This window comes from Mauremys mutica, chromosome 6 (assembly GCF_020497125.1).
Source record: "Mauremys mutica isolate MM-2020 ecotype Southern chromosome 6, ASM2049712v1, whole genome shotgun sequence".
Taxonomy (NCBI): Eukaryota; Metazoa; Chordata; order Testudines; family Geoemydidae; genus Mauremys; species Mauremys mutica.
This window is the reverse complement of record NC_059077.1, coordinates 45,545,612-45,570,146: the sequence shown is the minus strand read 5'-3', so window position 1 is coordinate 45,570,146 and position 24,535 is coordinate 45,545,612. Positions and strand designations below refer to the sequence as shown.

At 39.0% G+C, this 24,535-nt stretch overlaps 1 protein-coding gene across 3 annotated transcripts in view; it reads right to left on the bottom strand.

Annotated features, from left to right (window-relative positions):
* Positions 1–3,504: 3,504 nt before the first annotated feature.
* The window catches only part of FAM169A (family with sequence similarity 169 member A), a 56,683-nt gene continuing 35,652 nt past the window's right edge, over positions 3,505–24,535 (bottom strand). For 2 of the 3 annotated variants that reach the window (XM_045021779.1, XM_045021778.1), the window contains exons 6-13: positions 20,011–20,190; positions 15,517–15,645; positions 15,206–15,318; positions 12,324–12,378; positions 11,812–11,950; positions 9,593–9,761; positions 8,727–8,933; positions 3,505–7,215 (exon numbers count right to left, since the gene is read on the bottom strand). In XM_045021779.1, the coding sequence (XP_044877714.1) occupies positions 6,661–7,215; positions 8,727–8,933; positions 9,593–9,761; positions 11,812–11,950; positions 12,324–12,378; positions 15,206–15,318; positions 15,517–15,645; positions 20,011–20,190 (1,547 nt within the window). In that variant the 3' untranslated portion in view covers positions 3,505–6,660. The remainder of the gene's footprint in view (positions 7,216–8,726; positions 8,934–9,592; positions 9,762–11,811; positions 11,951–12,323; positions 12,379–15,205; positions 15,319–15,516; positions 15,646–20,010; positions 20,191–24,535) is intronic. The other variant, XM_045021780.1, reaches the window with a different exon arrangement.

Below are 24,535 nucleotides of genomic sequence, written 5' to 3'. Positions count from 1 at the left end.
AGAAAGCAATTAAGCTTTCAAAATAAGAATTTTTTCTTCTGCTGTAATGTTGGTCGGATCATGAACATACTAACAAGCTGTAGGAAAATTCTTACCTAGACTATTAGTTGAAAGTTTAAAAATAACTTTCCCTACCTTTTTGTACATGTTGAAATAATTGGAAACAGAATTTTTTCAATAAGTGACAAAGACATGAGTTATTCAGAGTAAGTGACTTGAGTTTAAGCGGTATATAATTTAGTCTTTAACCACAGTGGGACATACAGAAACATCCAATCAAGCTTCATGTGTTAGAGGACACCGCTAATGCAGTGTCCAAGCTATTGTGAAGCTAAATTAGACCTTTAACTTTATTTTGAATTTTAGAAAAGATACTCATTTCAAAAGGTGCTTGTTGGTGCAGTTACTATTGGTTACAAGTAGTAGACTAACTAGACCAATGGTCTCCCAAACTTTTCAAGGTTATGCCCTCCTCCTGTAGGGTGATATGCCCCACAGTTTGGGGACCTTTGGATTAGACAAATACTGATTCCTGGATCCTCTCATACTTGAGGTATGATCTAGTCAAAGCTTTGTTCCCCCTCCCAAAAATGTATCTTCAGTGGTTCCCTCTATTACAATCTCCCAGACTGTACAGATTTTTGCATATTAAATTTGATTGGAACGAACAATCTGATATGCTAAAAGCTGCAAGTAACTGCATGTTCATCTTCCATCAGCTGTTTAGGAATACACGTTTTTGGGTTAGATGACCCACTACATCAGAAGTTGGGGGAGGGAGAACAGGTTCTTTAGAGCAGTCCATGAAACCACCACCCCCACCAATAAATAGCCAATCCAAGATGTTAAAGATCACTCAGCTCAGAAGCTGACTTGTCATTAGCTACTCCATCTATACTTGCTTCAAATTCTCAGCAATTATACACATCAACCATCTTACTCTGATGATTTAAGAAGCCAGAGGTAGTCCTAAACAAGAAAATAATTTGCAATTACAAGTTATTTTGTACATGTGTAGACTATATCACTACCAGTGCCTTATGCTGCATGATCACATTTTTAGCTCCATAATGGTAGAGTTGTAAATAGAAGGCAACATACAAAATAGAATATAAATTAAGGCCCCAAACCTGCAAACATTTGCACATACTTCAGTCTGTAATCCCACTCTTAAACAGGCTCTGTATTACACACATTGTTGCAAGCTCATGCCATATTTTATTTCTTAAAGCCCCATTCCCCTTGTGTCAGGTGATTTCATAATCTGCTTTCATTTAAAAAAAAAAAAGTTCCAGCCCTCATACTTGTAGAAAAAAGAGTCCAGATTCCCAAAGGTATTTAGGCTCCCAACTTCCATTGATGTCAAGACCCTTGAAGCTCTGGGCCAAGATGCCTAAAACACTCTTGCCTGTGTGATTTTTCTGAACCTGCCTCATTTATCTGAATGCCTGGAGTTGATAGTACTAGATATATCAAAAGGTATTCTACATAGTCAAATGGGACTGCTGACATGCATAAAGTGAAGCATACGCACAATGCAAGTGTCTGCAGAACTGGGACTTAAGTCAATAAGAAACTGCCATTAATGGATCAAGCTAAATGCATTTTTTGTACCAATATAACTACGGAAGCTTCTGTCTAAAGTTGTGTTCATGCACTGACTGACTTAACTGCATTTTTTTTTAAGCAAGAATTTTTTAGTGTTTTAGGAAAATCTTGTCAGAGCAGTGTATTTCCCAAGACTATGCCTTCTAATTGGTTAACTAGTTTTCAGACAAACATTCATACAATGAACAAACAAAGAAGTTACATGACTGATTTGAATTTAATGAGGATCACAAGCAAATATAGTGTGTACTGATATTTGCTTGGGGTTGGGGAGGGGCATTTTTCTGATGTTAGGCTCTGGCCCCAATCCTTCCCACATCTCATGTCTGAAATGCCAGTTGAATTTGTTAAATCTTCACATACAGTACGTGATAGACAATTAGAGGGACGTTTTCAACTAATTGTGGTCTCTGCTTATGAAAACAATCTCAAAGATGTGTTTTAACTTCTCATATTCATGCTGTAAACACAATCCACTGTTAGCTGCTTGATACAGTTGTTGCCAATAAGGACTTACTCCCACAATTGTGTCTTCATGGCACCTTGTGGCGCTACACTGACCTCACGGGGGTTCACATCGGTCCAGTTGCAGGATCAGTACCTACATGTGCGACTTCTCCCTTCTCTCAACTTATGTTTTTGTTCCTCCAGTCTATGGAGGATCACGTTGCAATTTGTATTTTGTTACTATTTTAAACTTAAGGTTAAAGAACCTTTAACTCTGGAAGATCTGTTTAAGATATGCATGAAATATACTGCACTGACTGGATAAATTATTAGTTGTACCTTATACCTCCAGTGGTATAGTTTGAAGTTAGTGATTTATAAGAAAATTAAATGCAGACATATGAAGCTATAAAGTGGGGAGCGAGGGGGGGAAATCAGTTTTGTCTTGCAGTTCACATTTTAAGACTGCAATCCTAGGATTTATTGACAAGTATTTTTCATTAGGTGAAAAATTCAGATTCATAAAGCTAGGTTATTTTAATATGTATTTATTCTGTACTCTGGTTAGTGAGCTTTCAAAGTTCCATGGTAGTATTTAAATTATGGATTAAAGCTAACAGTTAAATACTGACATTTGGAGAACTATAAATTGTACCTTAGTGAGCTAGAGTGATTGAAAATGTTTGCTGTTTAGCAGAGGGGACTCAAATACTGAAACCAAGAAGGAAAAGTCACAAAATATAAGTTTAATTACTACTTTGAAACATCTCAAAAAGCCATCAAGACAATACCAAAGGAAAAACTAAAAATACTATAACAAGACTTAACACTGTAATCCAGAATAGCAGTACATCTTCCATAAGAGATTTATAAACATAGTACCACATGTTTAGAAAACACCTAACACCACATTTATGAAAATAAATTTAAAATGTATCTCCTTGGAAATAAAGTTTGAGAATGGTGTATCATTTATCAGAATGGAGCACATAAGCTGACACTTAGACTATTTATTGCTTGTGTATGTATAACTTAGGTAGTGGTGTTGATGTCATTGCAAATGAGACCTAATTACTGAAGTCCAGGGAATATTGTGATAGTGGAGGTGGGGATCACGGCAAAGAATAAGCGACATAGCATTTATCAAGCTAAAAGTAAAATTCCATTTCTGAAAAAAAGATATGAATGCAAGTTTAATGTGATGGATTCTGGGAAACAGGATGGAACAGTAAACAATATTTCTGCATGAAATGAACATAGCCTTTACAAAGAAAAGAATATGAATTTGTGGGAAGCAGAGCAAATCTTCATGAAAATTAGTGAGCAGTACAAATAAGACAGGAACGAATGTCAGGTTCAAATACAAAACCACTTATCTAAGGGTGAGGCAGAGATCAAAAGTTAGTGTTCTTTAAGCTCTGTTCCTAGACTAAGTAAGGCTCAAGAATAATACTGCTTGCTTTAGTTGCCCATATATTGTTCCACATCCTGTTTTAGTAACATTTGGTACAAACTGTATAAAAATCAAACACTGTTCTGATTTTGGATTGCTGGTGTGGTAAGACCTTAAGAAGTTCTAACAGTTCAATGATAATCTGAAACAAGAAAGACCGTGTTTTACTTCTGTTAAGCCTAAAACAGGCTATTTTATTTCCCAAAGTTAAACTCTTCATTGACATACTTAGTTGTAAATGGAGATGTTCTCTTTGCAATAGTATAGCAGAAGGTATTTGAGGTTATGCTATGTTGTAATTGGACTTTCAGCACTGTAATGGACATTAATTCTTTTTTTGCAAATAGCTTGATTTCACCAGCTCATTATTAATTGTTAAGATAGCTGATACCAAATATGACATTTAGTTCAACTGACTGGTGTAATCCTTCTCTAATAGTAGGCTATCCCTGTTAGCAGCAGAGTGGCTGTAAGAATTCTTAATTATGCACCTGATCTCCATATTCAGTTCTTCCTAATAATCAGGGGCCTGATTCTAATCTCAGTTTTGCTAGTTTTACACAAGTGTAACTCCTTTGGACATCAATGAGTAACTCAGTTTACACCAGTTTAAGTGAAATCAGATTAAACTCCTAAGACTCTGCTCTTGCTGCCACTGAAGTCAAGTGGAGTTTTACTGTTGAAATAATAATTGGTGCTAATTGTGCGACTGCAAATTTAAATGTTCAGTGAACGGGAAATATCTGAAACAGGATATGTTCGCATAAGTTAGTTCTGGGTAATCCATATGTGGGGAAAAAAACACGCAAGTGAACAGACCTTAAATGCAGCAAGCCAGGGTCCATGGTCTGAAAAATGCTGTTGTTTAACACAATTGAATTAAAAGTAGATATTTTTGTAAGTATCTACTGAAGTACACATGAGTCTATTACTCTTTCCCAAAGCTTAACTCTTTTCAACTAACAGCCTAACATTCATATCCTCCACTTTTTAAAATGTACTGTACACAAAAAACATCTTTTAGGTCAACTCCCTGCCCCCTAACAAGTTCAATTCTTGCAACAACAAAATGTGGTGTTTTCCAGCTGTCTGTTTTTACAACAATCTTAGCGCTAAAAGAGAAGCCACAGCATACATAACAGAACATTTTTCTTGTGTGCTTTATAGAAAATGTTTAATTGGTTTTAGAAAGGCTGAAGGTTCACTTGAATATTTATAAACAATCAAGAAAAGTTCTGCTTATACCTCTCATCCACAATGTTCAGATACAACAAATGTACATTGACAGGAAAAGTTGCAACATTTTAAGAAATCCAAATATAGCTCAATGATTCTATGCACCCCAGTTCCAGAGCATATGCAATACAAGCCTCTAAAAAAACCTACACCCTCATTTTAAAGTGAGTGAAAACAGTTTAAAAGAATAAGGGTGTTTCACCACCTAAATAAGATAAGAAAATATCTAAAAAGTTAAACTGTACATCCATAAAATCAAAGCAGATTCTTATATTTGTTTCATAGAGGATAAAAATTAAAAGATCATTGATGTTATTCAAGTGAACCTTTTATTTATAAACCCTAAAGAGAAATAAGTAGGTACCTTCAATTTTGAGACATTTAGGTGCCAACTTTTGCTCATCTATCTTATAAAATATGTAAGAGTACAAATAGTCACATTTCTTCCTTTCTGTGCATGCACCACTGTTCGTTCTTATTCCTGAATTTTTACCCATTATTACAGGAGCTTCATTATTGGACAGAAATAAACAGCGATTTAAAAATATATAATGTATGACATTGCATTTTGAGTCAAATGTGTTAGAGATATCACTGAACATAGGGTAAAAGGGACTATTCAGAAACACAGATGAATGGTCTGGGTTTTTTCCTGCCTACTTTGTCTTAATGCTGCAAGCTTGGGTGTTACTATCCAAGTAACCAAACTGGAAAGCTGTTATCCCAGGAATTATATCAGAGTCAGGGCTACTTCACTTTTTGATCTAACTGCAACAATCTTCTGGTAGTTGCACAAAGACAAGAATTTGGCATACCCAGATGTTTGCTGCAACTCTGATTAATGTTTACTTTACACTAATGAAATGTCATGGTATACCTGGAATTTCTGGGCTCACAGGAGTCTTGCACCTGATAGACATTACAGCTAACAGCTGCTGAATGTACCAGCTAAGTATTTGGAAGATACCAGGTAGCATTCCCCATTCAACCCATTTCCAGCTAAAGGGTTATGTTAAGTTATTTTCTGCACTGTGACACACAAAGGTAAAATGATCAAGAACCAAATCAGCACATGCACATGGGGTGGCAGTCCAAACAGTTCTGTAAATGTATGGGCAGTTCAACACAAGTAAACGTAGATACTGTAAAATGTATGCTTAACGTCAAATTTTGAAATGATAAATGTATAACTTACCATATAAGCATAATTAATGCTCCACTAAAAAGCTTCATTATTGTATTGTACAAAGCTAGACATTGTTTTGACAGTGCTTCAGATCATGGACTCAGCTGTTTCTCTTTCAAATGAATAGTAAATGGGATTTGGAAGTAGGGCTGGAAAATCAGTTCACCTAAAACAATACTAGAGAAAGAATAGATAGCACTGTTCATGTTATTTTGGACCATTACGTTGTAAGAGTAAGTTGTTGTGTATATCCTGAGATCGATATTTATGCCATATAGTCTTTTACTCTATTCTCTGGTAGTCTATGTGGGTTTTTCCCCCTTAGTCCTGTTTTTTTTCTTAAGCGGAAAACACAATTTTATAAACATCTGGTGTGAAATCCTGGCCTCACTGAAGTCAATGGGTTTAGGATTTCACAGATGGTATTTTCTTCTAACAATTCTAATCTTAAATGCAAATTTTGTTGCTTTGCCAGCACAACTGTTCCATTTATTCAGCATTTATCCTTTATAAAGTAGGAGACTGGCCATTTACTTCCATACCCTGATGAAGCTCATTGTATAGTGGTTAAAAATTCAAGAAAAGTTGAGGAAAGGTGGTGAATCCCAAAGGGAAGTCCAACCCAAACTTCTGAATACATGTGTATCCTGTGTCCCATGCGATTTAAGAATACCCTATTTTAAACGAAATAATAACTTACAAATAGCTGGATTAACAAGCGACTTCATTGTTAAGCTGGCTTTCCTTTCTTCTTCGGTGGTCCTTTGTATCCTTTGGCCTTTCTTCGTAAATTCCTCCGATCTACTATTGGTACCTCAATTTCTGTTTCTTCTGAGCTGCTGTCAGCAGCTCTCTCTGCCGCTGTCTGCGTATATTGATCCATCTGTTCAGAAGACTCCTCAGACTGCTCTTCTGATTGGTTCTTTTGTCCTTCTGAATGTTGCTGGAACGAGACATCCTCAAGTTCAACCACTATCAAAGAACTCTGACCAAGGACAACAGGGGTTTCTTGTGAGTCATGCCCTGCTTCCTCACTTTGCTCTTCCAAGGAAGATGATACGTTGGGTGACACATTTTCAGAAACTGATTCTTCTAGTGCTTCAGTTACCACAGAGTTTGAAAGGCCATTATCAGATGGTTGTTCTTTTGGCACTGAAGCTACGGTATCTGCACTTTCATCAGATGATTTCTTCCTTTGGGCTGCTTGCTGCTCCTCTTCAATGCCCTCTTTTTCCATCGATACACTTTCCTCCGTCAGTATTTCTGAATCAGTAGTGTTCATAACCTGAGGAAAAAATAAGAGTCAAAACAATCAAGGAGACAATTCACATGTTCTTGAGATGGTACAGACTCTGAGTCTTCCCCTGCAAGGTGCTGATCACCCTCAACTCGCAGTGGGAGTTGCACTCAGCAATTTACAGCATTGGGTGCACCATTAACAAGCCTCTCCTTCCCCTCACACAAGCCATCTTCCTGGCTTAGGGCCTTGACATTATCTGATTTTTTCTAAAGCTTTGAAATACAAAAATTCAGAGGATCACTCAGGCACAATGAGGCACAATGAGAAATTAGTGCGGAGTAAGCATATGTACTTGTTCCAATAGTTAGCATTCTGCTTGGTGCCTATAACTGTCTGTGACTTTAGATTGTAAATTCCTTGGGACGTGGATCTCCCTCCCTCTCTACTGTATCAAACATAAATTACTTGTCTTCACTGTCAAGGCCCTTCAAGACCTATCTACACCCTACCTATCATCTCTCATGCAGTATCAAAAGGTTGACTCCCACCTCTGATCGGTCCATGATGCCAGTCGTCATGGCCCACTGTTCAATTTTCAAACAAGCATCTTTGTGCTTTCTCCCATGCTGCTCCCCACTCTTGGGAGCAGCTACTCCTACACATCCACAAAACTACATTATCCTCCTTAAAACTCTTGCCTACAAAAAACTTGACACAGTTCAGTTGCTACAGTCCACCACTGCAACATGGTGACCAATACGGTCTCGTTTCCTTGTACTCCTGTCTGTCTGCATCATCTCTTGTTTTAGATAGATTGTAAAGCTCTTTGGGGCAGGGACCTTCTTTTTGTTCTGTGTTTGTACAGCACTTAACAAAGGGGTTCTCAAACTGGGGGTCGGGACCCCTCAGGGGGTTGCGAGGTTATTACATGGGGGGTTGCGAGCTGTCAATCTCGACCCCAAACCCTGCTTTGCCTCCAGAATTTATAATGGTGTTAAATATATTAAAAAGCGTTTTTAATTTATAAGGGGGGGGTCACACTCAGAGGCTTGCTATGTGAAAGGGGTCACCCGTAAAAAAAAGTTTGAGAGCCACTGACCTAGCACAATGAGGTCCTGGCCTGGAACATGGGCTCTTAGGTGCTACGGTATTACAAATAAATAAGTTTCTTATACTTTACCAGCAAATAATTGGTGCAACCTATTTTATTTTGCCCTACTCATTTTATCAAATCTAAGCATTGAGAGAAATTACTAGCCACAACAGAGGGATGGCTTTTTGAATGTGGCTATCTTCCCCTAAGATACTAGAGACGTATTTAAGTATTGCTAAGGGAAACTGGACCACAGCATCATTTTCCTTAGTTTTAATGAACACAGATTCCTTGCTACTGCATATTACTAAAACAGCAGCCTTATTTGATTTATGGATTTTGCCATACATTCTGACAACTACTTTTACAAGTAATTCATGGCCTATACCTATTAAATAAATAATTGTAATATATGCATTGCAGAAAAAAGACCTAAAATATCATTTTGTTGCACTTCTCTCACCTTATCTGATGCAGTGTCTTCAGAAGATTTAGCTGAAGGGTCAAGGGTTAACGGAACAAACAGAGTTAAAGATTCTTCTTCTGGATTGTCAGACTGTAATTTTGATTCACCATCTAATACTTCACTAGCTGTTTCCTCTTCAGTCATAAGTGATGTTTTGATAGTCCCTTCTGTTAGCTCACCATTGAGTGGCTCTGATTCAGTTTCCTAAAGTGACATTCATAAGTCAAGCTAGGGCACAACCATTGTTCAAAACATCAGCATAAAAAACTCAGAGGCAGAACTTTTGCATAGACATTGATTCTACCAAGACACCTATGTTACTTCTAGCTTTAACTTCAGTTACAGAGTAAAACTGTTGTGCAAACAGGGTTGTTGTTTTTATGTTTTATGCTTGGAAAAAAAGCCAAGAATTAAAACAAGCATTTTCAAAATTTACAGAAGTCTCTGGAATAAAGCAAGCCATTGGTTCCTCAAGGATCATCTAATTTTCTTTAGAGATATTAGACCAGATTCTGACATCTGCTCCAGCTACTTTGTGCTGCCAGAGTTAACAAGCTAGCTGGGGATTCACCTTACAGAAGCTCTTGTGGACTCTAATGTTCACAGTAAGTACAGAGGAAGTTTCCCTAACCATAATTCTGTACCAGCTTCATCTTCCAAATGGATTTAAGATGTCGTCCCACATAAAGTGCAATGCAATAATTTCATATAGAGTTGCCAAAGGCACATATCATGGTAGCAAAGACCACACTTAACACAAAAGTTGCAATCTCCTGCTCAGATGTGGATGGAAAGCTTCCTCAAGCCTACCATCACCACCTGGGCCTTATTTACACTGAACCTCAACCAGTCTTAGCTGTTACCTCTTTCTCATCTTGTTTTTCAGGTGATGATGTACAGAACTCTTGTGTTTCCAATACTAACTGGTCCTCATTTTCAACTACTGTTTCCTCTTCATTTTCAACTACATTTTCTTCAGTTTCTTCTACTAACTCTTCTGAGCTTTCAGATGTAAGTGCTACAGGTTCCAACCTGCAACAGAAAATAAAACACTCAATTTTTTTAGGTTAACAATCTCAGTGACACCATTAAATAATGAGAACTTTCTCCCACAGTAAGTTAATTAGTATAATACACATTCATCATATAGGTGTGTGGAACCCAGCTAAATAAATACAATTACATATTGAAAATGGCCAACTCCTAACTAGATAGCTATTCAACTAGACTGTTGCTGCACCAATATATAAAGAGGCTTCTATCTTCCTTCCATTGAATTCAAAGCTAGAAATCAAGAACACCTTCATGAGGGCTGCAAGCTTATGAAGTTATAAAATGATAATCCCTTAACTGTAAAGAAAAAAAAAAAGTGGACCCCATGAAAAGAGACCCAGCTTCTCCCAACCCCCAGGTATACCACTATCAGTCTTGTGACTTAATGTTAGCTTTACAAGGCTACTCAAACAATTATCATTAACTTCATATGGCTTACAAAACGTCTACCTAGATTAGAATTCAAGATAGCAGACAGAACGTAGATTGTCTGGAAAAATACAGCTTTGCTGTAGCCAATAGGTAATGAGGTCTCGGAAATGTTCACTTTTTATTTTTGGGATGATGGAATTTTTCATCTTTAAGTGCACTTAAGTTTTATATATGAAGAAATGATATTGTGCACAACTGACTTGTATACAGTTGTTTCACAAGTGTTCTGTAACTACACACCACAGTTTCTCAAGATGGATTATGGAAGTGGTGCCACAAAATTTTTACTACGAACCCTAATATCCTGATTTTCAAGAATAGTCATCAGCTCCCAAGTATCCAACTAGCCAATTATCTGTGGCTACAAGTCTCGAAGCACTGATTGCCAATAAATTTTACATATTCCAAACACTGTCCATTTTACAGTAGCATATCGTCTAGAAGTGCATAATAGCATATCATCTCTGATTCCATTTAGCTATTCACAAGGAAAGTAAAAAGCAGACCCTGGATAATGCAAGACATGTGAAGCCACTTAGGGCTTGTCTACACTGGCATTTTACAGCACTGAAACTTGCAGTGCTCAGGGGTGTGAAAAAACACACCCCTTAGTGCTGCAAGTCCCAGCGCCAGCAGCCGTGCTCCCAGTGCTGGCAGCTATTCCCCTTGTGGAGGTGGTTTTTTTAGAGCACTGGGAGATCTCTCTCCCAGTGCTTTGCCGCAACTACAACGCCATGTTAAAGCGCTGCCGCGGCTAATTTGATTCACCAGACTGCCGCTTGCCACACTAAGTCTTTTGAACTTGATCAGGTTTCAGTTAGGAAACCTATCCCTCCCCAACAAGTCATGAAAACAGATACCAGATGGACATGCTGCAGGAATGTAGATTTTTACACAAACTACATTCCAATTACTATGATGAAGTGACTTGGCCTCTTGTTTCCCTGGCCTCCACTAGAGATGCAGTTTTAACAGAATACAACTAATTTCCTTTCAATCCTGGTAATCATTTTAGCAATTCAGAGCCTAACCAGTAAAATTCTCTTCATTTCAGTTAGGGAGGTTTAGTATTTTTGTGTTTGCTTTTTTAAATTAACGCTAATATTCTCCATGGGAGTCTGTGCAATTAATGTTTCAGGGTTTCAGTGGCCTTTCAAGAGTTTTTGTACCATACAAGCTATAAATCAGAATACAAAAAGTTCTGTATGTTCCCATTTTACAAATACCACACACACCCCTCTGAGAACATTCTCACAGTGATGTATATTTAAACTTAGATTCTTCAAGATTTCAGTACCATAAAAAGTGCTGAATCTGCAACTGTCACCAGAGTGTTGTTAATATCGTTCCCAAAATCTGCCGAGTTTATACAGAAACACAAACCATTGCTTTGTTGTGATCACTTCAGAGTCGGCAGCTTGCTTTTTCCCCACTAGAGTTTTGTTTTTAAAGTAATCAGCAAATCAGACTAAAGCAGGGAAAGGGAGGGTATATCAATTTTGCTTTCTAATGGGATAGGAAATAGCCTGTACCACATGAGTAGGTACACCACAGCTCTGACACCACTGAAACTGCAAAATGAAAAGTGACACATTACCTGCTTCCTGATATCCAAAGAAGGTTTTCATCCTCTCCTGAAGGAGTTTCAGTTTCAGATTCCTGGCTCCTCTTTCCTATCCTGGGACGTTTTAAATGACTGCTTCGTGTTCGAGTGGAAACGGGTGTAACATCAAGCTCTTAAAGATACAAAAAATGAATGTAAATGAAAGAATATGCATACCTAATGGATCTGCACATAGTAAGAGAATAACTTGAGTATTTTTCATAAAAGTAGGCATATGCAGGGCCTAATTGAAAAAGCATTTCATTATGGGATTTTTTTTAAACAGACCAAAATAAATTTATAATACTAGCATTCATCCAAGGATCTTAAAGTACTTTACAAACATTGTTTAGGCCTCAAAACACCTCTAAAAGAGGCATTAGTATTTTATCCATTTTGCAGATGACTAAATCAAGGCACAGAGAAGTTAAAAGTAATGGTGAAAATGGGCTATCACCCTACTAAAATGTAAGAACCATAATACTGATGTTCAACATTATTTTTACCTTCAGAAGTGCTTGCATGGGCATCTAGGATGTCTTTGCCTTTTTGAGAATCAACCTAAAGCAGAAAAACATACTGTACTTTAAAAGTCTGAACTACTGGAGATTCTATTCTCCTGATTGAAATGCCTTCATCTCCCAACCCCCAGTTACATTCTGGAATATTAATTCAAAGTTGCTCTTTGGGAGACTGACTACATTCAGATGAAGGAGTTAAGTGAAAAAATGGTATCTTCTCAATAAAGAGATCGGCTCACTGGGTGAATTTAGAATCAGATCTACTCTCTTAGTGACTAATACACATTCTTACTATCCCAAACATCTAGTTTGGGATTAGTAAAAGAAAAATCAACCAAATTAATAAATCTTTATTACTGGTGATGATGTGGCAAGCTGGGTAAAACAGAGCTTCAGCCTTAGATTCTAGGTGTAGTCTGCAGAGCCAGCAGGTAGATGAGCTGTCTTTTTATTCATGACCAAACTAGATCTGCAGTCATTAAGAGATAAGCATCCAATCCCACAAATCTATTTTTACAATAATTTTTCAGAGTATAAGCTTCTTGTTTTTAAAACAGACCTATGATTAATTGCCCTAGATTAGCTACTTTAGGTAAACTAGCACTAAAAAGAGGCCATGTCCACCTGCTTTGTTGCAATTCCAACCCAACACCAAAGACCTCTGCTGCAAGGCCCAATGGTTTGCAATGAGTTCTGTAATACATTGATATTTGAGAGAACGTCAATTAAATTTAAATAGAGGGGGTTGTTTATATATTAGTGTTATAATCACTTCAGTATTCCTTGTGTTTTTATAGACAAAAATAATGTAATACACAGGTATATGTCAGAGTACGGTCAGGACGCCATCTGTCCCGACATTTTGTTTCCTGGTCTTCGGCGGCAATTCGGCAGAGAGTCCTTCAGTCATGGACGGTCTTCGGCGGTATTTTGGCGGCGGGTGCTTCTGTCTTTGGCAGCAAGGTTTATTACCCACCGCCAAAATACCACCGAAGACCGTCCGCAACTGAAGGGCTCTCCACCGAATTGCCGCCGAACTCCCAGATGGATGAGTGTAAAAAAAAATTTTTTAAAACCACCCCCTGCGACGGTCCCGATATTTTCCCCTTAACATCTGGTCACCCTAGATGCATTTATTTTTTCCCCTCCAACTTTTGGGCAGGGGCACAGGTGACTTGACTCATTTGGTAGGGCTTGAATTCCTAATTCACCACCACAGCAAGCCTTAACAGCAACTAAATGTCCCCTGCTCCTTCCCCCATAGGCTCCATCCAACAACCTTATGTAAAAGTGCATTAATCCGTTGTTTCTGCTAAAATGATTACCAGTGGAGATGACATTTAAATAATCATAATCAAGTTTCGGAGTTAAAAAACTTACTGTTATGAATGACAGCGCTCAGAGTTATTGCTTCAGGCTTGTTTACAAACTCAAAAAGAAAACACTATATCTGTTTGCATTCAGTTTACCTTTGGGAGGTAACCTTCTCAACCATGCTAGACAGTTACATTTTACTTTGAATACAAAGTTTAGATTTCAGTAGCTAGGTTTTGTGCCTAAGGCACCAGTCTTGCATAATTAAAGTTTACTCCCAAGTGCATTTTGACTGGTTTGTACAATGCAAATTAATACCTCATTAACATTCATCAGTATTCACTGTATGCAAGCAGCTTTATCTTGCAGAATTTTCCATCTCTTAACAGCTGCATAATAGTCAACGAACAAAAATATTCAATTGCATATCTATATGCGGATGAAATTTGGATGAAGTTTCAAATATGCACAAAGAGACTCGCAGTCCTTCTGCGGGAGAACAGAATAAATCTGAATGCAGGCTGTACACTTTACAACATGTTCATCTACAATGCGATTATGCAATTTCATGGACACTATCTTCTTAGACTGATACATTTGATGCTTTCATCTGATGCCAGAGAAATGCAGCCTTTGCACTGTTTGTGTCTACAGTGCTAAGTGTCATAGTCTGAATACTCACACATCCCAAGACTGCAGGGTCGGGGAGGAAATCAATTGAAATACCCTCCTCCCCCAAACCTATAACAATCTGCCAGTGCAAGTTAATAGACACTACTAAGGCCATCTCATACCCTACAGCATACAAAGAGAGCACTGGTTGAAAAAAAAAAATGATAGTACAAGATGCATCCTAGTATTCCATTAACACTAGGTGAATTTGTAATGTCTAAGCAACAAGCTGGTCCTGCTTCGCTGAAAAAGGTAACATTAACCCAAGTGTAACAAAAGCATGTGTCTTTCATAGCTCCCGACACCCATGTCAATTTAGTTCAACTACAACAAAATTTCACAGTAAGTATGTTTCTGGCTTTCTCATTGAAGCCACAACTATGTCTTCAATGGTAATCTGATAAAAAGTCATGGGTTTTGATAGACTTTTTTTTTTTTTTTTTTGGAAAACCATCCAAAGATATAGTCCAGGCTCTCAGGCCCAGAGAACACTGAAGAGATACTAGAAGTTCAAGCTGGATTCCTAAAAGGACTTACTGAGGGAGAGAAGCACGGGAAAATGGAGGATAAAGCAGGAGTAATGAACAAGGAAGAGACACACTTTTATTAAATTCATGGATTTTATAATCAATTTCCTAGGAATCATCTATATTTTCCCCCAAAAGTTTATCCAGTATCATTGCTCTCTAGTTAGAAGTTTAAAAAATGGATTGTTAAAAAATATATAACTTCCTATATGGAGACCCATCTCTTTCTCTTCAGTAAAAGATTTTACAGAACAAGTAATTAAGGAAACCAGAAGAATATGAATATATAAATTATACAATTCTGTAAAATCTCCTGGCTTTTATATATAAAGAGAACAGTGTGTGTGTACCTACCCTTAGCTGTGTTTCAATCTCTGTGCTTTGTTCGCTTCCCGTTTCAGATTCCATGGCAGACAGCAGAAAACACTCCTCAGTCTGGGAACTGTTGTTTTCTTTTTGAGAGGCTCCTGCGCTTAGAAAAATTCAACAGAAAAAAAGTGCAGATACAATTTAAATAATGAAGTTAGCTGGTGTCTTTCCAATTACTTCTGTGGGGATTGTTCACAATGGGGACTGTCTACAAAAGTTATTGTAGACACTGTACAATGTAACTTTATTTTTCAAGTTTCAATAGTTTTCTGGCCTTCTTTCCAAAGAATTCTTACCTGTAGGTTTGAGTGTTTCTCTTTGCAATACACTGGTAATAGGTGTTCTCTGGAACCAGTGTCCTGCTCCTTCAACTTCCCATAGAAGATCATGATCCCCTGGGTACTTTTCAAAATACTGCTTACAAGCTGAAGAAATATAAATAAAACAAAACCACACCACACAGTATGCACATCTGTAACTCAGCTTAAGAATTTATTCAAACACTATCCTATTGAGTCAATTATAATCTGACCTTCTACTTTATCATACTTATAATACATCACAAACAAAAAGGAACTTAGCCACCAAGATGTGCACATGTCTAACCTGAGTAACTATATGATAGCATTTCTGTAATCCTCATCCATCCAGAACTCAGTCCCATCCTCTTATTTATCATCTTCCATCATTGTACTATGTCTTAAATTTAGATTGTAAGGTTAAGGGGGCAGGGACTGCAGGGGTTTTTTCCTGTCTTCTAAGCAGCATTTTTGGGTATTACAAAATAGTTACAGTAACTCCTTGCTTAACGTTGTAGTTATGTTCCTGAAAAATGCTACTTTAAACAAAATGCTGTTAAGCAAATCCAATTTTCCCATAAAGAATTAATGTCTTAGGTTCCAGGGAAATTTTTTTTGCCAGACAAAAGACTAATTATATATACTGTGACAAACCCAAACCAGTGGGGTACAGGAGTCTGGTAGAGGGCAAATATACTGGTCACTGGATGAGTAGTTTTCTGTTCCCTGAGTGACCAGAGCAGGGGCTGCACTAGAGTAATCAGGAACTTGCTAGAACCAATTAAGGCAGACAGGCTGATTAGATCACCTGCAGCCAATCAAGGCAGGCTAATCAGGGCACCTGGGTTTAAAAAGGAGCTCACTCCAGTCAGGCGCAGGTGGGGGCAGGGAGCCAGAGGAGAGGAAGTGTGTGTGAGGAGCTGGGAGCAAGAGGCGCAAAGAGCTGAGAGTGAGAGGGTGTGCTGCTGGAGGACTGAGGAGTACAAGCGTTATCAGACACCAGGAGGAAGGTCCTGTGGTGAGGATAAAGAAAGTGTTTGAAGGAGGCCATGGGGAAGTAGCCCAGGGAGTTGTAGCTGTCATGCAGCTGTTACAGGAAGCACTATAGACAGCTGCAATCCACAGGGTCCTGGGCTGGAACCCAGAGTAGAGAGTGGGCCCGGGTTCCCCCCAAACCTCCCAACTCCTGATCAGACACAGAAGAAGTTGACCCAGACCGTGGAGAAGATCACTGAGGTGAGCAAAATCTGCCAATAAGTGCAGGACTCACCAAGGTAGAGGAGGAACTTTGTCACAACACACACACACACACTAACTATAAGTTTTAAACAAACAATTTAATACTGTACACAGTAATGTGATTGGTGGTGGAGTTAGAGGCTGGGATATTTCCCAGGGAATGCCTTACTGCTAAACAATGAATTGACACTCGGCTGAGCCCTCAAGGGTTAACACATTGTTGTTAATGTAGCCTCACACTCTACAAAGCAGCACAAATGGAGGGAGGAGACAGCACAGCAGCAAGAGATAGACACACACCGTGTGTGTGTGTGTGTGTGTGTGTGTGTGTGTGTATGTGTGTGTGTGTGTGTGTGTGTGTGTGTGAGAGAGACGCACATTTCCCCTTTAAGTACACTGACCCCACTCTAAATACTCTGCCTTTTTAAGTAGATCAGCAAGTTGAGACAGCAGCAAGCTCCTTCCATCCTGAGCCCTGTTGTGTCATGTCTCCCCATTCTGTGGAGATGGGGTGCAGGGGGAGGGGAACACCCTGACACTAACACCCCTCTTCCCTCCCCTTCCCCTCCCACCCGCCCGCACAGCAAGCAGGAGACTCCCGGGAGCAGATCCAAGGCAGAGGGCCTGCTGGGCAGCTGCTGCACTGGGAACTTAGGGGAGTTGATGGGGGGCTCCTGGTCCACCCTGGTTCCAAGCCCCCACCAGCTAGCTCCAACAGGCTGCTCTTTCTGCAAACAGTAGACAAAGCAGGCAGCTGCCAAACAACGTTATACGGGAGCACTGCGCAACTTTAAACAAGCATGTTCTCTAATTGATCAGCAACATAACAATGTTAACCGGGACGACGTTAAGCGAGGAGTTACTGTACTTATTATGCCAGTTTGTGTCTACAAGGTGCAAGGAAAAATTTCTTCAATAAAAAATATCCTTGAATCCCAACTTTCAAAAATGAATCCTAATTTATAATATTACCTGTCAGTTTATGTGCAAGTTACAAGGTTATTTGTTTCTAGAGAATTTTAAACCAAACATGGATTTAAAGTTGTCTACATATCAGGGATATGCTCATGAATAGCGCATGCAGCCAACAGATTCTACCAACTGATGTTCCCAATAGCACCAATGTAAAGTACTTTGTGGGAATGCAGAGGAATTGTCTTTAGCACTGTTTATTACAACGCACTCACCATTAACCTTTGGCATTTCCCTCTCCCCTCTCCTCTTAAAATCCTATTGGTGAATATTTCATCTGACTCAAACCAGACATCACCTTCCACACAACTCGACCATAGCACGCATTGGGAAGGAAGCACACCACAGCAGGTATCCCCCACATCTAGAGAAAAAGGATGCTAGCAACTATCCATTTATATGATCCCCATCACTCCCACTTCGAGCCTTACTAGCATTAACCAAAAGCTGAGAGGGCATTGTTACCAGCAATAGGTGAGGAGAGCTGGCGTCACTTGTCACCATCCCTATTGGTGTTTGTTCTCCTCCTCAAAGTGATCAGCTACTATTTCTGGTGCATTCCCTGAAGACTGGCCCTCTCCTAATGGCTCATCCCTGCAGGTAAGGGAGGGGACAGGAGACAGAGTGTGTGTTCTGGCTCCTACACCATATCTGGAAATTGCCCCTGGCAGTAGAGAGTAGACAGGAACCCATGAGGACTCCCACAGCCAGTATGCTTCATCGTGGGAGTGCAGGAAGAGCCTCCACATGTTATTAAACTGCCCTCATATTTTGGCTTTGGGACATACCACAGCCTCAGGAACTAGCGACCCTCTCTCCCTACTCCACATACATTCTGGGTAACATTTGCCCTCAGAGCTTGTAAATATTTGTATCTCACTTATGAACACTTCAGTTATTTCACCAGTTTGGATTCTTGTTCACCTCTGTGGCGAGATCTCAACAAGCCAGCACGTGAGAGACAGCAAACCTCCCCCTTCCCCTTATTTAATACTAATTAATGTTACAATTAAAATAAACTAACCTCTGTTACTTTTAAAACTAAAAGGGAAAAGCATTATGGACTTATTTTGGGCAGAGCACTTTCAGCCAAGTATATCTGCAATTCCAGAGAGAGCAGGATTTTTCTGGTGCCCACAGAAATATGAAATATGTGGCAGAATGCAAGTAAAATGGAACAGGAGACATATAATTCTCCCCCAAGGAGTTCTGTCACAAATGTAATTAACGCATTATTTTTTTAATGAGCGTCATCAGCATAGATGCATGTCCTCTGGAATGGTGGCTGCAGTATGAAGGAGCATACAAATGTTCAGCATATCTGGTACGTAAATACCTTCCAATGCCGGCTACAAAAGTGCCATATGAACACCTGTTCTCACTTTCTGGTGACATTGTAAATAAGAAGTGGGCAGCATTATCTCTCGTGAATGTAAACAAACTTGTTTGTCTGAGCGACTGGCTGAACAAGAAGTAGGACTGAGTGGACTTCCAGGCTCTGAAATTTTAACATTGTTTTGTTTTTGAGTGCAGTTTTATGTAACAAAAAAAAAATCTACATTTGTAAATTGTATTTTCAGACAACAAGATTGCACTACAGTACTTGTATGAGGTAAATTGCAAAATACAATTTTTTATCATTTTTACAGTGCAAATATTTGTAATAAATAATATACACTTTGATTTCAATTACAACACAGAATACTATATGAAAATGTAGAAAAACATCCAAAATATTTAATAAATAAATAAAAAGCCCATCTATTTTCTGAAAATGGGGGAGGGATAGCTCAGTGGTTTGAGCATTGGCCTGCTAAACCCAGGATTGTGAGTTCAATCCTTGAGGAGGCCACTTAGGGATCTGGGGCAAAAATTGGTCCTGCTAGTGAAGGCAGGGGGCTGGACTTGATGACCTTTTGAGGTCCCTTCCAGTTCTAGGAGATTGGTATATCTCCAATTATTACCTTTATTACCTTTTAACCGTGATTAATCGTGATTAATTTTTTGGGGTTAATCGCATGAGTTAACTGCAATTGACAGCCGTAGATATAATATTAACCAATAGAAATTCAAGGATTACAAGAAAATAAAGCAGCATGCACATTCTCCATCTGACTTTTTAAGGTTCATTGAATACCAGCATATTTTATATTTATTTAAAGTTTGTCATGTTAAGAAATTTAATCTCTTCCTTCCATGCTGAACTGAGATGGGAGTATTTATTTGGAAATTCAAAGAAAGCCAGAGTGGATAGGACAGGAAAAAAATTACAGAGTTTACCTGTATATATGAAAGATGACAGTGGGTAGCGAAGACCAAGTGTGTCTTCAGTAAAGGAATCCACAAAATCCTCCAACATCATTAACCCAAAATCTTTCCCACGATGTCTCTTTCTCACAAACATTGTGTCCAGCACTGGAAGTTGATAGCTTTGGGTAAGATAGGAGCTACATACGCTTCCTGAAATCATGGAAAAACCATACATCAGTATTTCATCATTGATTTGTCATAGTTTTAGATCAACATATAGTGGCTTGGCTTTTACTGTATCCTGATGATAATAGATGTACTGTACACACAGAAGCCACATTCAGCCACTCACTGGCTCGTTGGGCCAACTTTGTATTTTTGCAGCTTTACAGCAGGCAACACAACGTAAGAAAGCTTGTCTGGTATAGTGGCCTACTGCTACACGATAAAGAATGGAAGGCTACAGAGGAGAAGGGAGTGGGGGCAAAGGCACACTTTGGAATCCTGCTGAGTTATTTCTTGAGGAAATCTGCAAAAGAGAATGAAGTGAAAAGATGGAAGAAAAAGCCAAAAGGCTCAATTCAAATATATTGGTTTTACATACATTAAAAAAATGTTTAAAAACAAACCCATAAGTATGGAAGTCAGCTCTCATTTAAGAACTGAAACACAAATCATCAACCCCCCCAATTTTTTTATGGAACATCAATAATGCTGAAGTCAAGGCAAAATTTTGTAAGAAGGGATTTTTCCATTCATAGCATAGCATGGATTACACATAATTATAATTAAGAACAGGTGCACTGTGACACAACAAAGCAATTTTAGTATTGAAAAATTCTTGAAAGGTAACCATGAACTCACTGGTATCAGAGTAATAAATGTTATTTTTCTGGATTTGTATTACAGTGGTAAATACTGGTCCCAAGGCAGGATTGGAACTCCATGGTGCTAGGCCCTGTGCACACAAAGAAAAGATTGTCCCCACCCTAAAGAGTTTACAATCCAAGTAAAATAATAACACAAATTTCATATATAGCACTCATCACAGACATTAATTAGTCCTCACAATACTTTTGTGAGGTCAGTTGCTATTGTTATTTGCAAAGCAAGAAAAACTCAGTCAAGAGAGATTAAGTTATTTAAGGTTACACAGTGAGTCCACATCAGAGATGAAATCAGAAAAACAGGAGTAAGTCCCAGACCTGTGGTCTGACCACTGGACTACATCTCAGTCTATCGCCACAGAAAGAGAAAAAAAACAACCTTGAAGTATAACAGTATTTCATATTCAAATAGTTTGGATGTTTATTAGCTCAGGATTAGTAAATGGTAGAACAACAGGAAAAGTAAGTGTAGTTGCATAAGAACATAAGAATGGCCGTACCGGGTCAGACCAAAGGTCTATCCAGCCCAGTATCTGTCTACCGACAGTGGCCAATGCCAGGTGCCCCAGAGGGAGTGAACCTAACAGGCAATGATCAAGTGATCTCTCTTCTGCCATCCATCTCCATCCTCTGACGAACAGAGGCTAGGGACACCATTCTTACCCATCCTGGCTAATAGCTATTTATGGACTTAGCCACCATGAATTTATCCAGTTCTCTTTTAAACACTGTTATAGTCCTAGCCTTCACAACCTCCTCAGGTAAGGAGTTCCACAAGTTGACTGTGCGCTGCGTGAAGAACAACTTCCTTTTATTTGTTTTAAACCTGCTGCCTATTAATTTCATTTAGTGACCCCTAGTTCTTGTATTATGGGAATAAGTAAATAACTTTTCCTTATCCACTTCCTCAACATCACTCATGATTTTATATACCTCTATCATATCCCCCCTTAGTCTCCTCTTTTCCAAGCTGAAGAGTCCTAGCCTCTTTAATCTTTCCTCGTATGGGACCCTCTCCAAACCCCTAATCATTTTAGTTGCCCTTTTCTGAACCTTTTCTAGTGCTAGAATATCTTTTTTGAGGTGAGGAGACCACATCTGTACACAGTATTCGAGGTGTGGGTGTACCATGGATTTATATAAGGGCAAAAATATATTCTCAGTCTTATTCTCTATCCCCTTTTTAATGATTCCTAACATCCTGTTTGCTTTTTTGACCACCTCTGCACACTGCGTGGACATCTTCAGAGAACTATCCACGATGACTCCAAGATCTTTTTCCTGACTCGTTGTAGCTAAATTAGCCCCCATCTAATGCATGATCTAATTGCCACAATGTATATGGAACAAATATTTGTTATAAACACTCCTCCATCACTCAGAATCTAATAAAATCAGTTGTACAGAAACTAGAATAAAGTATTAACATTTCAACCCAGAAGTCATTTTTGTGATCATTGTGTTGGCTTAACTTTTAGCTTGAAAACTGCTCTATTAGGACCTGAGCAGTTTCATAGATATGTTCACAAAGGCACAATATTGATAAACAGAACAAAGATATGCCATCTGCCAATTACCCTCCCCACAGGAATTGCCATTCTGGAACAGATCAATGGCCCATCTGGCCCAATATCATGTTTCTGACAGTGGACAAGGCCAGATGCTTCAGAGGAAGGCATAAAACCCTTCTGGTGCACTTAGCTGTACAATAGTTGCAATTCACCACAAATTTCCCTGACATTAATCCAAAAACCTTCTACTAGGATAAAGTTAGGATGTCAGATCATACCACTTTGGCCCAAAATTAGATATTCTATTATTTGAGGAGGGCTGTCAGTGTGATCAACAAATTATTTACAATTAAGTTAGATTTAATTCAGCAAAAGTTGAAAAATGAAATCGAGTTCTGAAACAATCATAGAGAACTTACAATGTATATTTAAGCAGTGAGAAAAAATGAGAGAACTATCTATAAAGCAAAGTTAATGACATAGAAACATGCTACTTAAATTGTAAGCCCCTTGGACCAATCATTTTGTTCTGTATTTGTACAGCACCTAGCACAATGGAGTCATGGTCTGTGACTGGGGTCCTAGGCATTAGCACAATACACACAAATAAGGAACACCAATAATGACACCTGACCCTGCAGCCACCCTGAGATCAACTGGAGTTCTGCACACAAGAATTGCAGGATCAGACCCTAAATGTGCACAATACAGCATTAATGTTTGTAACTTCCACAATCTGGGTGAATTTCACCCTCACCAGATTAATATATTAAACTGTGCAAAATATCGTCCCCTATGACCCACATGTGTGTCTTTATGCAGCACTACTGTACATATTCAGTATTCAAAGGGTAGAACACAGGACAAAATTTCTGCCTCTTGAGTTATGGGGATATAAGAAGCAGCTAATTACCTTTGTAACTGGAGGTTCTTCAAGGCATGTGGTCCCTATCTGTATTCCACTGTGAGGTACGCATGTGCTCCATGCACCCAGAGCTGGAGAATTCTGAAAGCAGTGCCTGTCGGTCTGGCATGCACCTTCACTCTCCTCATTTCTCCAACCGAAGAGACTGGAGTGGGGCAGACCGATTGCCTCTTCAGTTCCTTCTCTGCCACGAATCAAAAGATGATTCGAAGCAGCGGGGAAGGAAGGCGGGTAGTGGAATACACATCAGGACCAAATATCATGAAGGACCTCTAGTTACAAAGGTAAGTAACTTCCTCTTTGAGTACTGGTCCCTATATGTATTCCAATGTGGGTGACTGCAAACAGTACTCAAGTAGGAGGAGGGTGCAAGGATACAGATGGCAGAGCAGAAGCAAGGACTGCCATTCCAAAGGATGTATCGGCAGAGGAGTCTTGTACTAAACATAACGCCTCGCAAATGTGTTGATGGAACGCCACTGCAAATATCATGTAGAGGTTCTTCTTAAAGCGATGCCACAGACATCACTTGTGCTCTTGTGGAATGAACCCTCACCCCATGAGTGAGAGGGAGAGAGAACAAAATACTGCCTGAGATATATTTCAAGATTCTTTGAGAGGTTATAGCTTGACCCCGAATACTTTCTGCTACAGTGGCAGACAGCTTGGGAGATTTCTGTTTGGACTCTTGAGATATCGAGTGCTTTGTGCTGTGTGGTTGCCAATATGAGCTGCCTAATCTAACAAGGATGTTGTGACGTTATTGACATGAACTGTGAGCATATAGATTATTGTGACAACCAAGGTTCTATAGTTGCACCAAATCTTGTAGAAAATAGGTCAAGTAAGGTGCCTATGGAAAGGCTGTAATTTGCTGGTTATGATTATGCTGTCTGTATGTGTGTATCATTTTTGTATTTGAAGTTATGAATATTGGCTATGTACTTGTATCTCAATGTATTTGATTCTAAGTAGCATCAGTGAAGCATTTGGTCAGCTTCTTGAGAAAGGACTATTCTCAGTAAGTGCCCAATGAAGAAACACTTAACTGACAATGGACTTTGGGAGATGCCAATCCACATCGGAGTTTTCCTGGGAATGTTCAAACTAACATGTAAACAATGGCGCCGGCCTGTAAAATACGGAATCATTCATGGACATGTGACTTGCCCAGGTGGCTACAAACTCCATCTTGTTGCTGTGATTTTTCACAGAAGAACAAAGGGGTTTCC